Source organism: Phaethon lepturus, unplaced genomic scaffold (genome assembly GCF_000687285.1).
Source record: "Phaethon lepturus isolate BGI_N335 unplaced genomic scaffold, ASM68728v1 scaffold16737, whole genome shotgun sequence".
Classification (NCBI taxonomy): Eukaryota; Metazoa; Chordata; class Aves; order Phaethontiformes; family Phaethontidae; genus Phaethon; species Phaethon lepturus.
Window position 1 is genome coordinate 15,293 of NW_010554186.1, and position 20,750 is coordinate 36,042.

At 40.1% G+C, this 20,750-nt stretch overlaps 1 protein-coding gene across 1 annotated transcript in view; it reads left to right on the forward strand.

Annotated features, from left to right (window-relative positions):
- The window catches only part of LOC104624411 (centromere protein J-like), a 37,226-nt gene that overhangs the window by 12,283 nt on the left and 4,193 nt on the right, over window positions 1-20,750 (forward strand). The window contains exons 4-9 of the mRNA XM_010291775.1: window positions 51-200; window positions 5,737-5,902; window positions 8,530-8,745; window positions 10,462-10,608; window positions 18,069-18,183; window positions 18,613-18,719. Of these exons, the coding sequence (XP_010290077.1) occupies window positions 51-200; window positions 5,737-5,902; window positions 8,530-8,745; window positions 10,462-10,608; window positions 18,069-18,183; window positions 18,613-18,719 (901 nt within the window). The remainder of the gene's footprint in view (window positions 1-50; window positions 201-5,736; window positions 5,903-8,529; window positions 8,746-10,461; window positions 10,609-18,068; window positions 18,184-18,612; window positions 18,720-20,750) is intronic.

The window sequence follows — 20,750 nt, forward strand, 5'->3', positions numbered from 1 at the left end:
AGGTGGCATGTTGCATCTTTGTCCTGTGAGTCAAGCTGTTTATCCTCCAGCAGTGATGATGACGCCAAACCTCAGCAAGCTCAGTATCCCTCCCAGCATGGGCCTCAGAGAGTAGATCATACTGATGGACATTTCGATCTCTCTGACGGTGATTATGCTAGCGATGAGCCCAGTGGAACTGAAAAAATGTCTGTTAAAAGGTATATCAGCTCACCCCCAAGGAAACAAGAGGATCAAGCCATTTCAAAACAACAAGATCTCTACTGCAGCACAGGCAGCAGTGATTCCAGTACTGGGGCTGTTGGGCTGAAAGGGAACAAAGCTTGCTCTTCTCTTCAGCAGTCCCTATTTCATCTCACAAGATCGAAAAGGAGAGAGCATGAGCCTGAATCAAAGAATGAGAATAGGGCCAGGGATGTTAAAAGCCTACATCTGCCATCCTCAACAGTGGCTGATGAGATTCCTGCTTTCAAGATTAAAGAAACCCCTGTGGTGGAGGAACCACAGAAAAAACGGTTTACAGACGCATTAGGTAAGAGTTACCTGAGTTTTGATTTACATTTATTTTCCATAGGGGGAAAAAAATTCTCTTGGATTTATGACTCATTCTGCATGTGCTCCCTATGTATATGCCCACCTGTCAGTGTATATGCCCACCTGCCCACTTCTCAGTCTTAATCTGAAAAAAAAAAAAAGAGAAAAGGGGAGAGATATATCTGGAAGCCCCTTGTTATGCTTGGCTCTCCATCATCACCAGCCATTTTTCCTAAGTCTGTTGCTTGAGTTGCACTTCCAGGTGCAGACTTCTGACTCCATGAGGTTCAGTGAGTCCCTGGTGTCAGTGCTAGAGGTCCCTGTAGCTTAAGTATGTTCCTCCCATTGACCACTTGCCTTGACACTGAGATGTTCACATTTTCTATTTACCCTCTTCAGAGATAACATGACTTTAAAAAAGGTGGGCAGAATAATTTCTCAAATTTGCATGTTTTGTTCCTAAGACACAGAGAGCCTCACATCAGTGGAAAATGATGATTTCCTAAGAATGTCTTCACTCAGTTTGTCCCGAATGTAGTCCCAGTTCTTTGGCCAACCAATCTTTCTGGCCTTTTGGCCCAGTGATCTTACTTCTGGCAATGAAATGGTATCCTGCTTGAGCAGGATTTAGTCATAAAAGAAACTGGTTCTTGACTTTTCTTCTCTCTTAATTTCCACTGAAGGACTTCCCTCACATTGACTCCTCATCCCAAACACATTGGCTGTCTCTTTGTGTAGGATCAGTCAAAATCAGCTGTCCAGCCTGCAGTAATTGCTGGGGCAGAAACATTCATTTCTGAGGGCTCTCAATTGCTCTGTCATAACTTGCTAAGCACACTCTACTCCATGTCAGGCTGCTGTTAAAAAAGGGTTCATAAGGCCTCTTTGGAAGTTACATTCAAAATAAGGTTGAACTATCACATGGCATTAACATTCCTGAAAAGGAACTCAGCTACTGACACCGATATATCCCCAAATCCGTTTCACTTATTGTGATTTGTAGGGCTTGGATTGCACTACTAAGAACTATGCTGGGAACAGAATACTTGCATAATTAGGCCAAGATACATAAATTCTTTTTGATAGATTAAGCAATAAAGTTTACTGCACTTATGCAGTCTGTGGTTTTAAATACGTAGAGAGGGTTCATAAATATTCACAAAGTTCTGTGTACTTACATGGATCTCTTTATAGACGAAACCCAGAAGATCCTTACCAGAGGACTAGAGACTGGCGCATATTGCAGAGGAACCCCTCCACTGACTAGGGTGAAAGAAGAACAAGAGAAAACAACGCATTTTTGCAGGTAAATCTGTATACACCAGAAATTGATTTGTGTGTGCAGTGAGGCAAATATTTCCTTTAAGAGCCCTACATTCAGGCTGCTAAATTCTTACTTATTAGCTACCTTCTTTTCGAGGGCATCTGTGTTGTCTCAGAACTGAAACACTTTTTTAGCTGTCTAGGTTAGAAGTAAAGCACCTAATGAAGGGGGCTAACTGAAAACACTGGTGCAGTCTGGGTCTTAAAACTGAGTAATGCCAAATGCTTTTTATAAGTTGCTGAACATCTTCAGATTACACTGAAATTAGTAAGAACTCCGGATAATTTGATTTATTATCAGGGATCAGGCCTCTGATGGAGTAAAGGATAAACTTCTCATACCACATTCACATCAGGGTAGCCCGTATTTCTGAAGTTAACAGAACATGTATAGCATACGTCAATGCCAACAACATTGTTATTTCAGGAATATCTATCTTCAGACTAGACTGAGGGTGCATTTGGTACCATATAAATGAAGAACCTGAAAATTCAAAGGAGCCGCTTTTGTATTTTGTAATTATCAAATGCTGAAAACTGGTTTGGTTTGGTTTTGGTTTATATCTTCAAAGAAGAAAAAGAATTCCTTACCACAAAATCCCTGCAAGAAATAAGTTTTGAAACTGTGGGGTCTGGAACAGAAGTGCATTTGCAGCTGTAACTATTCACAGGTTGTGCAAATGCCTCTAATAAATATTGAACATGCTTACAATCAAATCAAATATGTATTTTTAATGTGGTGAGATCTGTTAGAAATTACTAGGTACCATCTACTGTAAACACTGGAGAGATTCTTTTCTCTTTGCATTTCAAGCCTAGTTCTTAGCTAGTGCAGAATTAGTGTACTGTATTGATTTTGATTTTTATTTTAATATATAAAGCAAAGTAAGAAATTACTTTTGACATCTGCTTGTCCATTCCTCTTGATTTCAAAGACCATGGGATGAGTGCCAAAAGATATTTCTGAATTACATATATCAGTTTCTATAATTTCCTCCTATAGCTGTCTTTCAGCAAAATACTTTCAATGTCTTAAAAAAGAAATGGTTTCATTAAAGATCCTTCTTGTTTGTGATCTTGCAAACATTGGAAGATAATCTCCAGATGACTGCAATAGGTGTTCCAGGTGTGAATATCTGTGGATTTGGTAGTTCATAAAACTACTAATGAAATTAGATGCTGCTTTTACTTTTACTGGTGTAAATTTTGGCTGTGGAGCGATGTGCTGGTGCAGAATTACCGCAATGCTACACTGCATTCTCTGCCTGATGACAGTGCTGCCTCACAGATGACACGGCTTTCATTTTTTCGTAATAGTGCAGGTTTTTAAAAGAGGTTTCCATGGATTTATCCACGTCATTAGCCATAGTAGCCCCTAGCATTTCCATGCAGATGTTTATACAAAAATGCCTGCCTAGGATAATGTGTATATCTTTTCACTCACTTCTAATTTATGAGCTAAAACTAATTGCAAAGGGCAGCTTATCCTCCTTGACTGTGCTGGCCCTGTGCCGATTTATGCAATCCCGGAAACTGCTTTGTATTTTTAAAGCAGTAACCCTATTAGGAACACAGATGGCCACCACATCGATAGCGCTTCACTGTGTGGACACCATGTGGACAATTTGTGCTCGCTGGAAGCAATGAAAACCCTTTGGAGAGCAGCACGACATGCCTGGACCTGCCCAGTCTATCCATTCTTTCGTTTCCAAGCGCTTCGTTTTCAGACCTTTGCAGGCACAAATAACACAGGCAAGAGGGTGAAAGCAGCTGGGACGTGGTGTGTTGTGTATCTGGTGCCTCGCGGCGCCTGGTCAGTGCTCTGGGCAGCAGCCTGTGGTCCACCTTTGCAGCGCTGAGGTAGTTGCTGCTGGCTCTTGGCATCAGTCACAGGATTCAAGGATGGTTATTTCCTTGTTCCTTCAACAAGGGCAGCTTGTTTGCCATTTTTAATACATAATTTCCTTGTGGTATTGAATCTGCACTCTTTCTGGACCAACAGCAATAGCCAACAGGTTGGTTTTTTTTTTCCCCCGACTGCATTTCGCTAAAAGGCTTTTCCTTGGAAAAAAGACTTTTGCTTCACGTATGTGTTTGCCTCACAGCCAGCTCCACTGCGATCTGCCTTTGTGCAGAGGTGTGCCTGGGATACATGCAAGAACTTGAGTGCTTAGCCTTTTTTATGTATTTTATATCTGTGGTGTGCACCTAGCTCCTCTTTGCAATTTATAGCTGGGGTATGAACTGACTGTCAGAGGCTCCAAAGAAGTATTGTGTGTGTTCCTGGTGTCCTTGGTAACTACATTTTCTCAGGCCAGGGTCTGCTTTCTAGCCTTGAGGCAAAGAGGCACAGCAGAACACCTCCATACGAATAACCTGTCTTGCCCTGCAGACCAGAGTGGCTGCATCCAAGCTGTCTGCTGGACCTGGTCCCTGGCCTGCACTAACCTCCAAACCTTGTCCGGCATGGTCTAGTGCAGTGCTGGATGGCCGATGCCAAGAGGTCCTGCTAGCAATATAGCGCTCTGGACAATTGCACACTTGGGTTCATGCTCCAGCTTTGATTAGCATATTTGTACAGATGTAACTCTTGTGCAATTCTGAAGAGGTTGATATCAGCTGAGATGCTGGAAGGAGTAGCTACCTGGATTTTAATTTATAGGGTGCAAGCAAATGAAGACAGTACTATTCTGTCTTCAGTGGAAGATGTTATATAGATCTTGTGTCTTGCTTTTGTTTTATTATATTGTATTTCAGGGCAACTGCTCTGGGTATGGAACAGTGGTAGGCTGGACATAATCACACAGGGGCTATATTTGCTAATTTAACTGTATTAATGTGAGGAGAATTAATACTTCTTTTTCTGAGACTTTTTTTAGCATGCCTTTAACAAGAATATTAGATGGGCTTATTTAGGATAGAAAACAACCAAAAGATAAAAATCAGGTAACGAATGGTAAAGAGCAGCAGGATATGGGGAGTTCATGTATCTCTTAGTATCTTTGAGAACTTTCATATTTTGCTGCTGAAGTGCTAAACTCCATTACTGAGAGGAAAACATGAGGTCATGGCTGCCTCCTGTACCTCGTGTTGCTTTTCAAGTAATAGCGATGGCCAGGTGGTGGCCGTAGGTCATGAAATGATCTGAATCAGGAAGCTAACAAATAATTTAATATCATATTAAAAATGAACTTAGCAGCTGGATTATAGTCATACAAATATATTCCATTTGAGGATATGTAAAGATTTATACTCTTTCCCTCGTCCTGAGTTTTCAAGTGCACTTCCAGACCACTCATACCTTGAGATATTGAGTTCAAAGTTAAAATCTCTCCTGGGTGCTGAGCTCCCACATTTAACTCTTGGAGTATTTTTACCTATGGAAAGCAAAGTACTTTATCCCCTTTCATTCAGGTCCCTGGCTGTTCTGATTTGTAGTAATGACTGGGCTGTTGGAAATACAGCTCAGTCCCCAGCCTTGCATGATGAAGGTGCATGATAAGGCTTCATAGGTGCAATGCTAGAGAACAAGCCGTGCCTTCTGCAAGGTTGCCCTAATTTAGCTATGTCTCTGAACAGAAGATGTATTTAAAAGCCTCTGAGTTCATGGTCATTATGTTGTAAGAAAATTTCAATGAGAATTGTTTCCATCTGCTCCATAGAAAAAAATTTTGCAGCTGAATGCATGCATGAGTGTTCCCAGTGATGAAGGACCTCAATTTTGACAAGTGCTGATAACTTGCCGCTCCCAGCAGTATCAGCATATATAGGACATGCCCAACCCCTCCAAAAACCATGTCCAAAGAAGACACATCTAAAGACAGTCCTTCGTTGTAGTCTTTATGCCAACTTCATACTCTTTGTTTACCTTCTGAACAGAACAAGAATGGACCAGCTCAAGACTGTTAGGAGCCAGGAGCTGACTCACCCTTTGGAATACAATAGAGACCAAATTCACCCACTGCAGAAAGAAAAAGTTGCCCATAGCAAGTTCAAAGGAACAGCTAGAGTCACTGCAGAAAATGTGAAATCACAAGAAATACAAGTAAGCTGACTTCTGTAGGAAAAAAATGCAGTTCTCATCAATTAACATCCTTCCATGCAGACACCTTGTGGTAGTACCTGAATCCTTCTGTTTGTCACAGATGGCCAATTATTCATGCTAATTCCTGAGGACACTTGTGTGTACTGTGAAGATTTGTTTTTGTTAATAGGGCATTGCTTTGGTTTGTGTTTTAAATGTACATCCTAATTCCTTTATATAAGAAAAGAATTAGGTGGTGCCTTCTGTTTCTTAAGGAAGGTTGGGAGGTTCTCATGTTCCTTATACTTCCTTATAGTGATTTGCCCAGATCTGAGCTGGCTGTTGAAAAGTTCCAACTCCTGCCATAGTAAGCTTTACATCTTTTTGGTATAAAGAGCTATTGTGACAGTGGCACACTGATTTGCCATCATTCTCTATTCTTATCCCTGGGCTGGGAGTTGGTTGATTTTTTTCTTTAAACTATCCTGACCTTTGGCTTTGAGGTATTTTGGCCACAAAAATGATCAGAGGGATGGAACACCTCTCCTATGAGGACAGGCTGAGAGAGTTGGGGTTGTTCAGCCTGGAGAAGAGAAGGCTCCAGGGAGACCTTATTGCAGCCTTCCAGTACTTAAAGGGGGCTGATAAGAAAGATGGGGACAGACTTTTTATCAGGGCCTGTAGCAATAGGACAAGGGGTCATGGTTTTAAACTAAAAGAGGGCAGATTTAGAGTAGATATAAGGAAGAAATTTTTCACAATGAGGGTGATGAAACACTGGCACAGGTTGCCAGAGAGGTCGTAGATGCCCCATCCCTGGCATCATTCCAGGTCAGGCTGGAGGGGGCTCTGAGCAACCTGTCTAGTTGAAGATGTCCCTGCTTATTGCAGGGGGGCCAGACTAGATGGCCTTTAAAGGTCCCTTCCAACCCAAAGATTCTATGATTCTATGATATCTAGCTGTTCTATCTAACAACCTAACTTGCCTAATAAAGACACTGATTCATCTATTGTGGTTTTTTCTAAGTTTCTTTAGGGGATTTAATCTGTTTGAATCCTCTATTTCAGCCTCCTTAGTGATAAAGTAATCTCTGAATATCTGTGGCTGTTATCCCTATCAAAAACAGCTAGACATAATATGACTTTAATTTTCTAGAAGAATCATTGATAAAGAGAAGAAAAAAATGGTGAGACAATGATAAAGGAGATTGGGGCAGCTAAAAGCTATATTTTTATAAGATAAAAGAGTAGACAATGGTAATGCTCAGAAATGTCTGGAACAATGTTCTTTTGCAAAAGGATGTCTAAACCAAACTGATATATTTGACAGAAAATTGACAATTTTCTGCACCAGAAAACTTTCAGAACTAATAAAACTGGCAAGATCATACTTTATTCAAACTTTCTATACTTTCTTTATTTTTCATTTTTACATTTTTAAAATACATATTTTTGTACCATATACATAGTGAGTGTTTTCTCTGCTCATGTTCCATATGTAACATTTACAACAGGAAATTGCTAACAGTTTTAGTGAAGTTATTTTATTATTTTGAATAAAGATATTTTGACTGTCCTCTCTGCACAATATTTTGAAACATCAGCTTACTTTCCACATGGAATTAAAAAAAAAAATACAGTTTCTGCCAGGGAATAATTGTGTTTCCTGGCTAGGTCTAGCCCTATCCCTAGAGATGAAGTTTGATAGAATTGTTTTAATCTTTTGTTCCTACCCGATAACATAATGAGTCAGGTTCCAAAATTTAATATATCACAAAACAATGACAAAACACTGAGTCACTTATCTGTGTGATTTCCAAGTTCAGTCATCTGCTTCTTGAAAATGGCTGATGGATATGCCAAATTCTGACCAGGCAAGTCACAGCGAAGAAAGGATGGTGATTAGGACACAAGTGGACAGATACAAAAGTGAAAGGGAAGCGAAAAGGAGTGCATGTGGTGACTGGTTGACTACAGAGCAAACTGCACATTTCTAGTTTAACTCCACCAATATTCCATTTGCGGTATCCAGCATGAATGCTCTAAAGGAAAAGGACTCAGTGTTGGCATGAGCACGGCTGAGGGAAGGAGAAAGGAGTAGGGAAAAAATAATGAGTATGGATAAGTCCTCTCCAAAATGCACCAAATTTAATTACTTTAATTTTCCTGAACTCAGTTGAAAATTACGTCTTTGCAATCCCCTGCTGTTTGTAAAGACCATTTAACTATTCTTGAGCCCCTGTCACTACATGAAGATTTGATGAACTGACAATTTTGCCATTAAAATATATCTTGTATTCTTGCCTTTTTTTGAAAACATTCACATTTAATGGCGTTTTTTTGCATTTCCTGGTTTTCCTTCACACAGCAAGGACTTCTCCCTGCTCACTTTGTAACAATCGGTTTGTTTTATATATAGCAGTTTGCAGGGTAGTGGCTTTTTGTTGGGGTGGAGGGGGTGTTTTGGGTTTTTTTAAGAAACAATTTCAAATGTGTTCTTTTTATATTGCAGACCTTTATATTGAAGACCTTTACACTGTAGACCTTTAAGCAGAACAAAAGACTCCATGCTTCCTTCTGGATGTATAAGGTGGGCATGCCTAGTCCAGAGCAGGCAATGACATGGCACAATTTTTTTCTACTGGTAGATACTAAAACAACAGATTGCTGGACTGCAGGAAGAGTTCAAGAGAAATGAGTCCTGCTGGCATGCTGCCTACAGCAAGCTGAGAGACCAAGTTGAGATGCTGACCAGGCAGAACATGGAGCTTCGAGATGAGCTCAGAGTTTCAGAACATCAGAGACGGAAAGCAGAAAAATCCCCAGAAGCTGTGAATTTCATGGACAGAAAATCAGAGACCCCGGTACTGGAAGATATTAACTGTTTAATACTGTCTGAAAAATTCGGGAGTAGCTTTTCTTTGGAGCTAGCATGTGTGAATACTGTTCCTCCATTCCTGCCTTGCTTAGCCTGAAGGGGGCTGAAATCAGCTCTGTAGTAAGCAAGCCATGTTAAAATATACTCTTTGCGTGGTCCTCTTCCACTTAGTCTTACTTACCCATGAGGTGGGCACCTCTACAAGGTGATTCACACAACCTATCATCTCAGACACTTATATCAGGGCAGATGTGTCCCTCCACTAACTAGGGAGGGAGTCTAGGTAAATGTTTATATTCAGTGCCTAAATTAGACAACTAAAGTCTCCTGAAATGAATTCTACTCTTTAAGTATATAACACCATTCACCTTTTTAATAAAACCGCTCTTCAGCGAGGTGCAGGCTGGTTTCTGGCAATAGATATAGTGGGTCCTTTTATTAAATCTCATTTCAGTTCGTATTATGTGCTGTAAACTTTCTGGGAAGAAAACACTGCCAGTGGCCTATCTTACAAAGGCACAAGTTGGCCTCCTGAATGGGAGTTACACCAGGGTGGAGTGGGAAAGACAATCAGGGTGGAAAATATAGCTGTCTAGTGTAAATGTCTCCAGTGATCTCCTGAAATGAAAACTATCTAATCATAGGTTTGCAGATTCTCTTGTCATTCCTCATTCGGTATCCCATTTGCTTAATATACTTGTAGGTTTACTTGTTACCTTACTATATAACTGAGTAACTTCACTTAAGGGAGGTGAAGGAAGGGAGAAAAATGTTGTTACCCACTTCTTACACAGGACACAGCAAGTCTTGGTGAAATTAAATGGTTTGGGCTAGAATTCAGAAGACAGATGTCTGGTTTGAGTGGGTCATTTCATCTTTCTGTGCATTCAAGGGAGAAAAATATGTGCCTTTAAAGAGGGATCAATTTCATGCTATGTGTGTCAAGGCAACTAGAAGAAATTATTATCTTCTAGATAGTGCAGTCAGGTGAGATGAATCCTACTCTTCCATAGAGTGGTTGAACCTAGGAGAAAATAAAATCAAGCCATTTACTCCCAAGTATTCCCTTAATTTGCAAATCTAATTTCTAGTAATGTATCTTTAAAAGGTGTTAGAACCACCAATTAACCTGTCCTTTGCTTTATGGAGTGAAGAAGTTTTGGTGTCTCTTTTTATTTGATTTTATTGCACTTGTTAATGAGATTTTTCACCTAACACTATTAAGTTCCATTAAAAATGTCATTTCAAGTTACATTCCACTTTATTTTTAATTTTCCTTAACCTACCTGTTCTTATGACTCATTGTTTTATTGATTGCTAAGGTCAGAAAAAAAGATTAGAGCCACAGAATGAAAAAATACAAAAATTCCAATAAAAGCAAGGATAAGAAAAAGCTAATTGACTTCTGTTGTAGGCCAGGTTTCTGCATTACTTCGACTGTTTTGGGACATTTAGTAATGTAGAACTACTGCACAAGATTTTTCCTGTGTGAGAGTAAAATGCTGCATATAAAGAAGCCAGGATGCCATATACAAATATTGTTGTCTCTGATACTGGGAAGTTTCAGTCCCTAGCAAGACATGGAATTTCATTCATTGTGTTTAAATATCATAATTTTTATTACAACAGTAAATCTTTGAGGCTTGGTTGATTATACTAGCTGTGACTTGAACTTACATATTTATAACAAATTCTCCATTAGGTTGCAGAAGCTATTCTGCAAGAGACGGCATCTTCATCCAAACAAGAAGAAAGAGCACGGAGAGATAATCGCAAGAGCCACGGCATCTCTCATGTGGGCCCGAAGACATCTTTGCAAAAACACTTCTTTAGAGACGTGAATAGCAAAGTACGCATTCCTATTGCCAGTAGTCACTTTTCCACAGTTTCAAATATTTGTTTAAGACAATGTTCTTTGGAATCAAAATTTGTGCAAATGAACGTGTCTGTATAAGCATGATCATGTTTTCTTGCAGTGGGCTTGAGCTGTCATTCAGATAACTTTGCTTGTAGTTTTTCTTCTGGTTTTGCAGTAGCAGGAGACAAACCCTTTTTTTCCTTTTCTATACCTAACTGAATTGCCTGTTGTTTGTAGGTATGCTCTGAATTCACTGCACTTGCTACTTCACAGATTGGTTTTACAGGGAACAACCATACCTTGCCTCAACAAACCATAAATCCAGTCTTTTGCCGTTAGAGGCTTCACTTGCCAATAAGCACTAGTGGCCTTCTGCCTGATGAATTCAGTGGGAAAATCACCTAGCTTTTTACAAGTTGTGACAAGTTAACTGAGTATGTCAAGTGACTTGTTTCTGACTGGTATCTCTATGACTGCTCCTCCACAGCCAGCTTACCGATTTCTTACCCGTGTCACTGTTTAGAATATATAGATATCTCATCGTGCTTTTCTTTCTCTTGGCTTTGTATTTCTTGCTCATTACTATGTGCATCTTGATTATTACAAGTCCCCTCTCTTCCATTTGCCCACATTCAGCTGAAATCTGTGCTTTGTTCAAGTGAATAGTCTCTCTGAAATTCCTCCTACCTCCTGGAAACTAATCTCCCGATTCGACTGGCTAAAGTAAACTCTAGCTCAGATTAGCCAACACGCTGCTCGCTCTGCCTGTTTAGGGACTGAAATCAAATATAAAACATGTCAGATGAGAAAGGAGGCAACTATTCCACTCTAGTGATCATGACAGTGTGTGTCTTGAAAATCACGACAGTAGCTTCAGTGAATCCTGCATGGTGCCAGATATGAAAAGAAATAGCGGTAAGAACAACTCTGAACTGAATATGCTTAAAAGAGCAGAATCAGTCATGTGTGAAATAGTAGCTTCAAAGAGGATGCAGATATTATGTGCCTGCGTTCAAGACTGGCTATATTTCTAAACAATATATGTTTTTTATAAGTAAGTCAGAAGGTGGAAGGTTTAGCTGCAGGAAATTGTTTTATTTGTTCTATACTGATGTCAGATCTCCCCAGTCCCTACTACAGCTGGGATCTCTCCACTCCACTGGGTTGCGGTGGACGGAATTACTAGCCACACAAGTAATGTGCAATATACTACCTGCAGTTAAAGTGGACAATAAAGTAAAAAAGCTATCTTTGGTAGTTCACCCTGAAAATTTTCAAGGTATGAAAGAGTTTGTTTCATCTGAACATCTCAAGCAATCTTGTGAAATGACTTCAAACCAGAAACATTTATTCTACATAGAGACTCCCTAAGACTCGTTGTGTTCATTTTCCTCCTGTGGCACACAACCATGTGCAAAAAAATTGTGGCTTCAGCAACAGTTCTGGGAAGGGGGAAGTTGAGGACAGCAGACTTTTGGGCTTGCTGTTATCTGAGCTTTCACCATCCAGCCAGCATTGGATCCAATCCAACTGGAATCCAGCGCAAGCATGAGCTAGACTGATGGGCATAGTGCCCAGATGTCCTGAGTGAACTCTAAAATGTTTGACAGAGACACATGTTCTTTATCTGATGTGATGGCAGAAGAAGGCCTTGCATTGAATATAGTGGCTGCCGATTATTTGAATCTAGAATTGAAGGCTCAGGTAAATGGAACACTAAACAGAAGCCCAAAATCTGTGTCATAATGATAGACCTGAACATGGTGACTCACTCGTGTTTCCTTTGTATTTAAGCTCTTTGGCTAGCAAGTGCATGCTTTCCCTCAAAGATTCTGTGAATCTGGACATTCCAAATTTTGGATGTAGATAAAACAAACTCTCATGCTGTTTCTGTCCGTAATTGAGAAACTCTGCATGGGAACACATAAAAGTGAATGGGAACACATCAGACAGAATGGGATAACTTCAAGCAACAGAAGCAGAGATGCACGCCACAGGGACATGTGTATACCTGTATAAGACATTTAAGTTAAAGCTAGCTAAGACTAGTGAGTTTCATCAGCTGTAGTCAAGAAGGCAAAACAATGCTTAACATCTGACTTATTTCTGTCAAAGCTAATAGAATTTGTGGATATGTACAAAAACAATTGGGGAGCAAGTCTGAATTATGATCAGTACAGGTTAAAGACACAGACTTTTGGAAGACATGATTTTATGAAAAAAACCCCCATATGTGAGAGATCTTCTACATCTCTGAAAAAGACATATTCTGGTTGCCTATAAAACTTTCAATGATGATTTCTGTTCGTACTGTAGCATGACCTAGTTGGTGAGGAACTGGCCACTTCAAAGCTGTGCTTTAATGAGACAAGATAAATGTCCATTTTAACTGCATATCATTAGTGATTCTTTCAGAATATGGCTTTAAAAATGTACCGATTGGCCAAAATGGTTAATTTTTATTAGTATTATTCATATTTATTAATATGAATTTCCTCTAAACAAGCTGCTTTCTGAATGCATCACATTATACGTTTAGCAGGAACGAGTTGCCAGTTTCCTGCCAGACATGCAACTATGGACAGATGTTAGTGATTTCTATGAGAAAAGATACAATGATTTGCACCAGTGGCAGTTCTACTGAAAGGTATACTTATAACATTTCTTAATGTTTTTGTTGGAAAAGTTTCAACCAAGGTCAAATGTGCTTACTTCCAACTTTATTAGATGGATTTTGCTGTCTAATCTTGCAAGGGATTTTGATGACCCTTGAGCACGTTATTTCCTTGTCTATGAATGTTCTTCCTGACCATTCCTGACCTGCCAACTCTGAAGCAGGGAAGTATGAGTTCTCGGAATATGTAGACAGATTTTTTTAGCATTTGAATTTTCACTGCTTTATCCATGAGTATTTGTTGCTTTTTCTCACCTTTTTGATGTGTTAGTGGGAATGCAAACTCTACATGACACAAACTGTGATACTTGAAGGTTTTAAGAGATCCTTATTTATGGGAATTGACAACTGAGAGATTTCCAGGACAATTTTATTTGTATCAGAATGATGAAGAACTGGAGGTATTAACATCTGGGAGGAAGAAGCTCATTAGAAAATGTAAAGGATTATTGTTGAGCATGAGGATCAAGGAAAACATCATATTTTTAAAGTTTCTCTGGTCTAGGTGGGCCCTGAGTACCAACACCTCCTCCTGTTCTCCACTGCCTGCCTGATAGCATAGATTTGTAGGACTGGAGGAACCTTGAGAGGTCACCTGGTCCCTTCTTTTGCCAAAAACAGGATCAATGTCACTGATGGTTATTTAATCTGTGCTTCGCTAGCTCCCAAGAGAGAAAGATCCAAAATGAGCTGGCATTTTCTGCCTGCCGCCTACTTGTTCTTTCAGTTATGAAGTTTTATGTCATAACTAAAATACATCTCTCTTGTTGTTACCAGCTAATCAGCTGATTAATTTTTATTCTATTTTCAGTGGAGATGGGAAACAATTGACCTACCTTGTGCATGTTGGGAGGCCATTTCTTCCTCTGACTCTGCAACCCCTTTGTATCAAGGGTCTGCATTTACTGGCAATCCACGTTTCCAATGAAGAAAAGTAAAAGGATTTATTGAGATAATTTGATGACTTTGTTTATGAAAGAGATGGAATTGATAGAATCTTTATCAAGGACCTCATCATGTGTGATTAACCCAAATACTTAGTACTTGAGTTTCTTAAAAAGTGTAGTGCTAAATTGCAGTGCTTGCCTGGGTTACAGTGGTTGCTATGATTTATGAAACAATATTTTAGAATGACATCCATCTGTATGAAAACAGAGACCACACGTAATTCACTAAGCCTGTCTTGATTTCTCTTACGTTATTGCTTTAAAAATAGGTATGCTAGTGTATAATTTAAAAATGTGCAATGTAATATATGATACATAAAAAATTAAATCAGCAGCTTTAACAATGGCATATGTAGCAAGCTGGGGTACCTTTACTAACACTGCTCTGTACGGAGGCTCCCTCAACTGAATTGGTTGTTCTTTAGATACATCGTGAACAAAACTCACCATGTTCACGAAAACACTTCTTCTTTCCCTCTGGCTTCATCTTGCTCCTTCAGTTTTTCAGTCCAATACATCCTACTTCATGAGCTTGTTAGTTCTTTCAGTTAGAAAGAATGAACCTGTGCCTTTTATCATATTTTTAAGGCCTATACAGGTCTCTATCCCTGGAGTATTGGCATCGCCCATTGCATTGCATCTGTAAATGTTGACTTCTGAACATCCTTTTCAAAGGTGACTTTTAGATAGCTCATGAGGCCTCCTTTTCTAAAATAGGCTTTCTAGGCAGCTCTGTGTTAAAACTCTTGCCATAAAGTATTTTCTATTTACAATTATGTCTGTAGCTCTTTAAAAGCTTGAATCGCAACATTCTTTCTATAATACACCACAGCAAAAAAAAAAAAAAAAAAAAAGCTGCCACATGTTAGTGTCTGGCTGAAGCTGATGAGTATTTGAGCTGCTGTGGCCCTGTTGGCACTTTCTGATGATGGTGAGCCAGCTGGATCAAAACTAACCAGGCAGAAAAAAGCAGTTCATTTTTGCCTGATTCTACTTGCTGAGCCAGGTCAATCCCCGTCTGTGGTTACTGGTGCCACGTAAAGGAGGAGCTGGAAACATGTGGCTGGGGACGGAGGAAGAGGAGTGGGAGTCCAGCAATCTGAGCTGAGATTGGCTTGAGCGCTGTGAAACTGGCTTTTCAAGTTCTCTTAAATCACTGGTTTCAGTCCTGAGATCTTTAGCAATAAAATGGTGGTTTAGCAGCTCTTTTCTTCTATTGGTCTGCAATTTCTGAGATAATCTCTTCATTAAAAATAGTTTTAAAGGTCTTCAGTACTATACCACTTGTCTCAAGCTGAAGTCCCAGGCATATTTTGACAGTTTGCCTACTCACTTGTATTTGAAATCATGATTATATTTGGAGAACTCAGGCATATTCACAGAACCTGTGCAGAAAAAAATCTCCAAATATAAAATAAAAATCATACTCCTTTATCAATGAATTCTAAAAATTTCTCTACCTTTTAGCATCCTTGTCTGAAAGAGATAATCAGTTGCCTATTTCCTGCTCAGAACCGTTTTATGATTGGAGGAAAAGACATAACCTTTTAAAATTCTACAATTTTCTGTTGTTGCAGTAGGATTTCTTTCTTGGCTCCTTCCTTGTAAAAACATCCATTAAATTGTAATGTCATTTATTAATATAAATAAGACATCATCATTCACAACGACAACAGATCCCCTAAACTTAACTGATCAAATGGAGAAAATTTTACAGCTGTCAAAAAATGGCCATAGTGACTGTGCAGTCTTCCCGTGTTTGTTCTGTGCTAGTTCCATGTCCCTTGAGCTCATAGACTTGGGCAAATGAAGCTGATGGTAAATACATTCTTTCCATGGACTGCTTACACTCACCTTCCCAAGCAGCCACTTTCTGGTGTGAGAGACATTTCAAAATCAGAGTACCTGGTACCATTTCCACGGGTTTTTTTTAAATGTTTCTTTGTTTCTGACCATCATGTGCTCACTCCTAGTCATTCACCAGCTCAATGCGTTAGAGATTCTTCTGCTATCAGTTCTGACAGACACAGATGTGATCCCTGGGATTACTTCAGCAATGTGGGCAGTGAGACTATGCCTTTGTTTCACACTGACAGGCATTTCTATGTTAGGTTCAGTGCTTTCAAAGTTTTGACCAGGCAAGAGCTCAGCCTCAGTTTTCCTGTCATACCAACATAATGTTTTCTTTGCAGCCGCCAACCCCTCACAGTCATTGTGTAAATCTCATACATCTCATGGTGGACATGCAGGAATATTTTATGTTTCATCTGTGCTCTGATCTAAGGTCTCCAAGAAAAATTGGGGAAGTGCTTTTGGGTAACTGTGATCTTAACAGTCTAAATATCTTCTTGTTTGAAACTGTTGACATCTCATTTCCCTTCTGTGGCTCACATCTGTCTTAGGGTCCTACAAGGCTTGTGTCAGCCTTGATTGATGGAGAGGTATGAGGGCAAAATGTAAAAAGGGTGGATGTCTGGCAAGTAAAAATGGACTGTCATGCTATATATTTTACTGGGGTCAGCTCGGTTGTATCCCAGAGAGGGATATCTTTCCTGCTGTTGGCAGGGTGGTTGGGACTGAGGGATGAGAGCCTGAGAGCAGCCTTGCACTATGCACCTTGGATTACCCTTGACTTGCACCGTTGTCCAAGTAGAAAGACATGTGGGAAGAAAAATAAGACACCAAATAGAGAATTATGTCTAAAATAGGTGTGTGTGTCTGTGTGCATGCCCACATACACAAATAAACATTTTCCTAAAAGTTTTAAACACTTAATGATGCACCTGTTGTAGAAGGATTTTTAATGTTATTTGAAGATGTTTATATCAACTTAATACAAATGTATTCGAACATTTTAGGCAATAAAAAGCTCTGTGCAAAGGGCTGATCCTTTGAGATTGCTGACGAAGGAACATCAAGAAAAGAAACCATCTAACTGCTCCCTTGGCAGAAGCACACCGACTGGCAGAAGGACACCTCACCAGGGAAGACTGACACCTTTTGAACCAGAAAAAGTAAGTCAGTAGCAAGGTCTATTTAGATGGCCTTTGTTTTCTTTTTACAGTATTGTTCAGAAGCTGCATCAGGATCCTGATTCCTACATAGCTACTGCATGGTCTTCTTTCCCTGGTACTTCAGGGTTTTTTGCCAGAAATTATCTTAGAGGCTGTTGGTACATTGAGCTATTTGGGTGCCTGCAGGCCAGAGCATGGGTGAATGCTTTGAAACCTGCCCCCCTTGCCCTCAGAAAACGTTCAGAGGCAATCACATGCACCAAGTGTTGGGGCATCACACAGGTCAGCAGCTCCCTGGGGGCCAGAGACTGGGAGCATCAGGAGCTCCCCATGGGGTCCGGCAGGGCCTGTCCCACAGCCCCAGCCAGGGAGGAGGGCAGCCTGAGGATGGAAGTCAAGGTCAGGCCAGAATCCCAATCATCAAAGCCCATAGTGATGAGACAGGTCTGAGGCCATGACAGGAAGTCAGCCCATGGGTCAGGGTTGGGATTTGGATCAAGGAGGTGCATGGCCAGGCACAGGCTTGGCTGTGATGCAACCCAACATGGACCAAGAGCGAGAGCTGCTGAAATGCAGCTCCCAAGAGAAGGGACAGGGTAAGTGGTGGGGAGTGGCCCTGTCTGAGGCTTCTTCCAGCTCTTCCACCCACTTCTCTTTCTCCACAACAGTCTGAACCTAGATTAGACACCTATACCATATCAGCGCACTGACAACTAAACTCCTAGGAAGGGGAAGTCCATTCTGGCCATGTCACTGATATCTCCCATGTTACAGTGAAACATGACTGTATGTCAGGTCCTCCCCATTTTGCTTCAGGTTGTACATCAGCTGTCTACTACTGGGAGAACAACAGATGATAGGAAATCACCTGGAGCTGTCTCGCATCCGAGTGGTGGTTTTAAGGAGCCTAACTCATCTTCCTACGTAAAAGGTAAGATTTGTGGGAACCTTTTGCCTGCTTAGAGTGGTCTGCAAGCAACTTGGAGAGACTTGTCCCCAACTCTTGGCTTACAGACAATATGTTGTGACTAAAATTCTACTATGATTCTTAGAAGAATTAAGAAATTTATATTTTACAAGAGAGGGAGAGCAGATTGTGCTGTTGCCTGCTTACTCACTGAGTGTGTTGTCCTGGAAGTCCAGAAGGTGGGAGAACAGATGTGGTCTGCACTTCAGTTTGGTCCAGGACAAAGCACCTTTGGGAGGATGGACAAGCTGTTAGCAAACATTATCAGTAGAAGCAGCAATGTGTTGCAAGAATCTCATCTTTAAAAAACCTTCTGAGATAGGTATGGAAACATGTGATTCAGCAATTTTCATAGGCTTTCAATGACCCCTTTTACTTTGCTTTTTCTTATAGGCAGGTCTTTGCCCATTTCAGATAGCTCAGAAGACATGTCCCTGTCACATAACCACAGCAATGACACTTGCAGCTTTGCACTCTGCAGTAACAATGAAGAAACTGAGGTATTTCACCATGTAACTCTATAAAATAATTCATTGAGTTTGTGATCTTAGTTTTCATATAGAGCATGCTAGCCCCATTCAGCTAGAAACAATACTCTCATGGTTTTATTTTTGTGCCTCTACTCATGATAAGAACATTCTCTTAAAAAAAATGGCAATGGCTTACAAATAATATAGTAGATTTCTTTACCAAAATATTCCTGCACAACTGTTGGACATTAATAGATTTATATTGCTAGTTAACATTTTAATTTTGGCTCAGGAATAAGAGACTCTTAATCTTAAAAAGACAGAAAAATTGCTAAAACCTCAGAATAAAGTGACTTTTGTGACCACACATAGGAGAACTGACATAACTGCATATGACAACAAAGTATCTACAGACAGGTCTCCTGCTTTTCTGGATGCTGAAACAAAGGTTTGAGCAACTTATGATTCTGGCTCTTCTATGATCAGCAACTGTCTTCTTTCCATTTGTGAACTGAAATAAAACACACCAAGAGAAAGAAGATCTTCCATTCCCGTTTCCTATGCTATGCAGTGGGAGCTTTAGGGATGGACCTGGCAACTTCGAGCACTATGTTTACAGCTTTTTGCTGGAGTGTATCATTGCCCTGTGGGGAGCAGTACTCCCTGTTCCTTTGGACCCCACAATTCAAAATGCGCCACATCTTCAAATTGTAATTAACATTAGTTAGTAACTGTTCTGGATGCTGTGTGCCAGATGTCAATTAACTGAAGGCTCCTTCATGCTGCCAGACAGTGCAAAGAGCAGTCATTGTAATGGTAACTTGGATGTGTAACATCCTGCATATCCCGTAGCTACATAGTTAGCATTACCTACAGCTAAGAACCATGTAATTTGTTGTGGAAGAATGGATATAGCTAATACAGGTACCTTTCTTTGCAAATCAATAACCCAATATGCAGAGATAGTTCTGTTCTTTGTTCTTGTGTTTATTCTCTCCATTCCCTATAGTGTAGTTTCACCAGAATGTACTCTTGTCACCTCATTTTTGGACTTTCTCTATGCTATCTTTTGCTTTGCAAACTGAAGTCATCTGGAGTTAATGTGCAACATTTCTAGTTATTGCTAAAAGAACAAAATTTATTGCAAATGCAAGGCAATGCCAGAAAGAAGGGCAGCTTTCCTTTGTGTTCAAAAGTAAATTTGTTTCTTGCACAGTTGATTAAAATTAATGAAGATAATTTAAAAACATTTCCATTTATATAACAGACTGTTGTTTTCATAATATAGCCTCCAAAATCAGTATTGTCTAGAAGGTCAATGTTACATCAAGGAAGAAGAAAAAGCAAGGAAGAGGTGCAGGAAAAAATAGAGTATCGTGATGGAAAGGTGAGAGAAAATAGGATGCAAAAATACTTGAAGAGATTGCCAATAGGACTGCAGTATAGATGGGAATCACTGCTTTAAGTAGCCATAGAATATTATGGCTCAAATTAAGTGTCTGTTCCTTAAAGGAGAGCTGAAGTGTAAAGTTCACACCATGAATGGTAGGAAATATGTATAGCTGATGGGCTGGAAATCAAGTAACCAAATTATTTTCTTCTCTCCCACACGGATTTGCTCTATGACTTTCACCAAGTCCTCTTTGTTTCAGCTACGTCATATGTGGGCTAGGAGGTATGATATGCTTACCACTAGAAATGAAAATGTGCTACTGGGTAGCGATGGCATTTTGTAGTGCAAGATTAAAGGCCATTCAACTCTTTCCTTGGAAGTGAATCTAATGGCAATGATGAGCTGTGCCAGACGGACTCCAATTGTGGGAGAAGTGTTTCATTATACACAGCTGGCTACACCTGAAGTAGAATCAGTGGAGTTGGGTTCAGTGCAGCCTGTCCAGCTTGCTCAAGCCACCTGCCAAAATCCCCAGCGATTCCCCAGCTGCATCTAGAGATGGCCTCTAGCTGCCCCTTGTCCTGAGGCCCATAGCTCAGCTTGGCAGCTGGTTTCATCCATTTCCTGGAAGTACCTGTCTCTCAGATGGGGATAAGTGGGCAATTCCT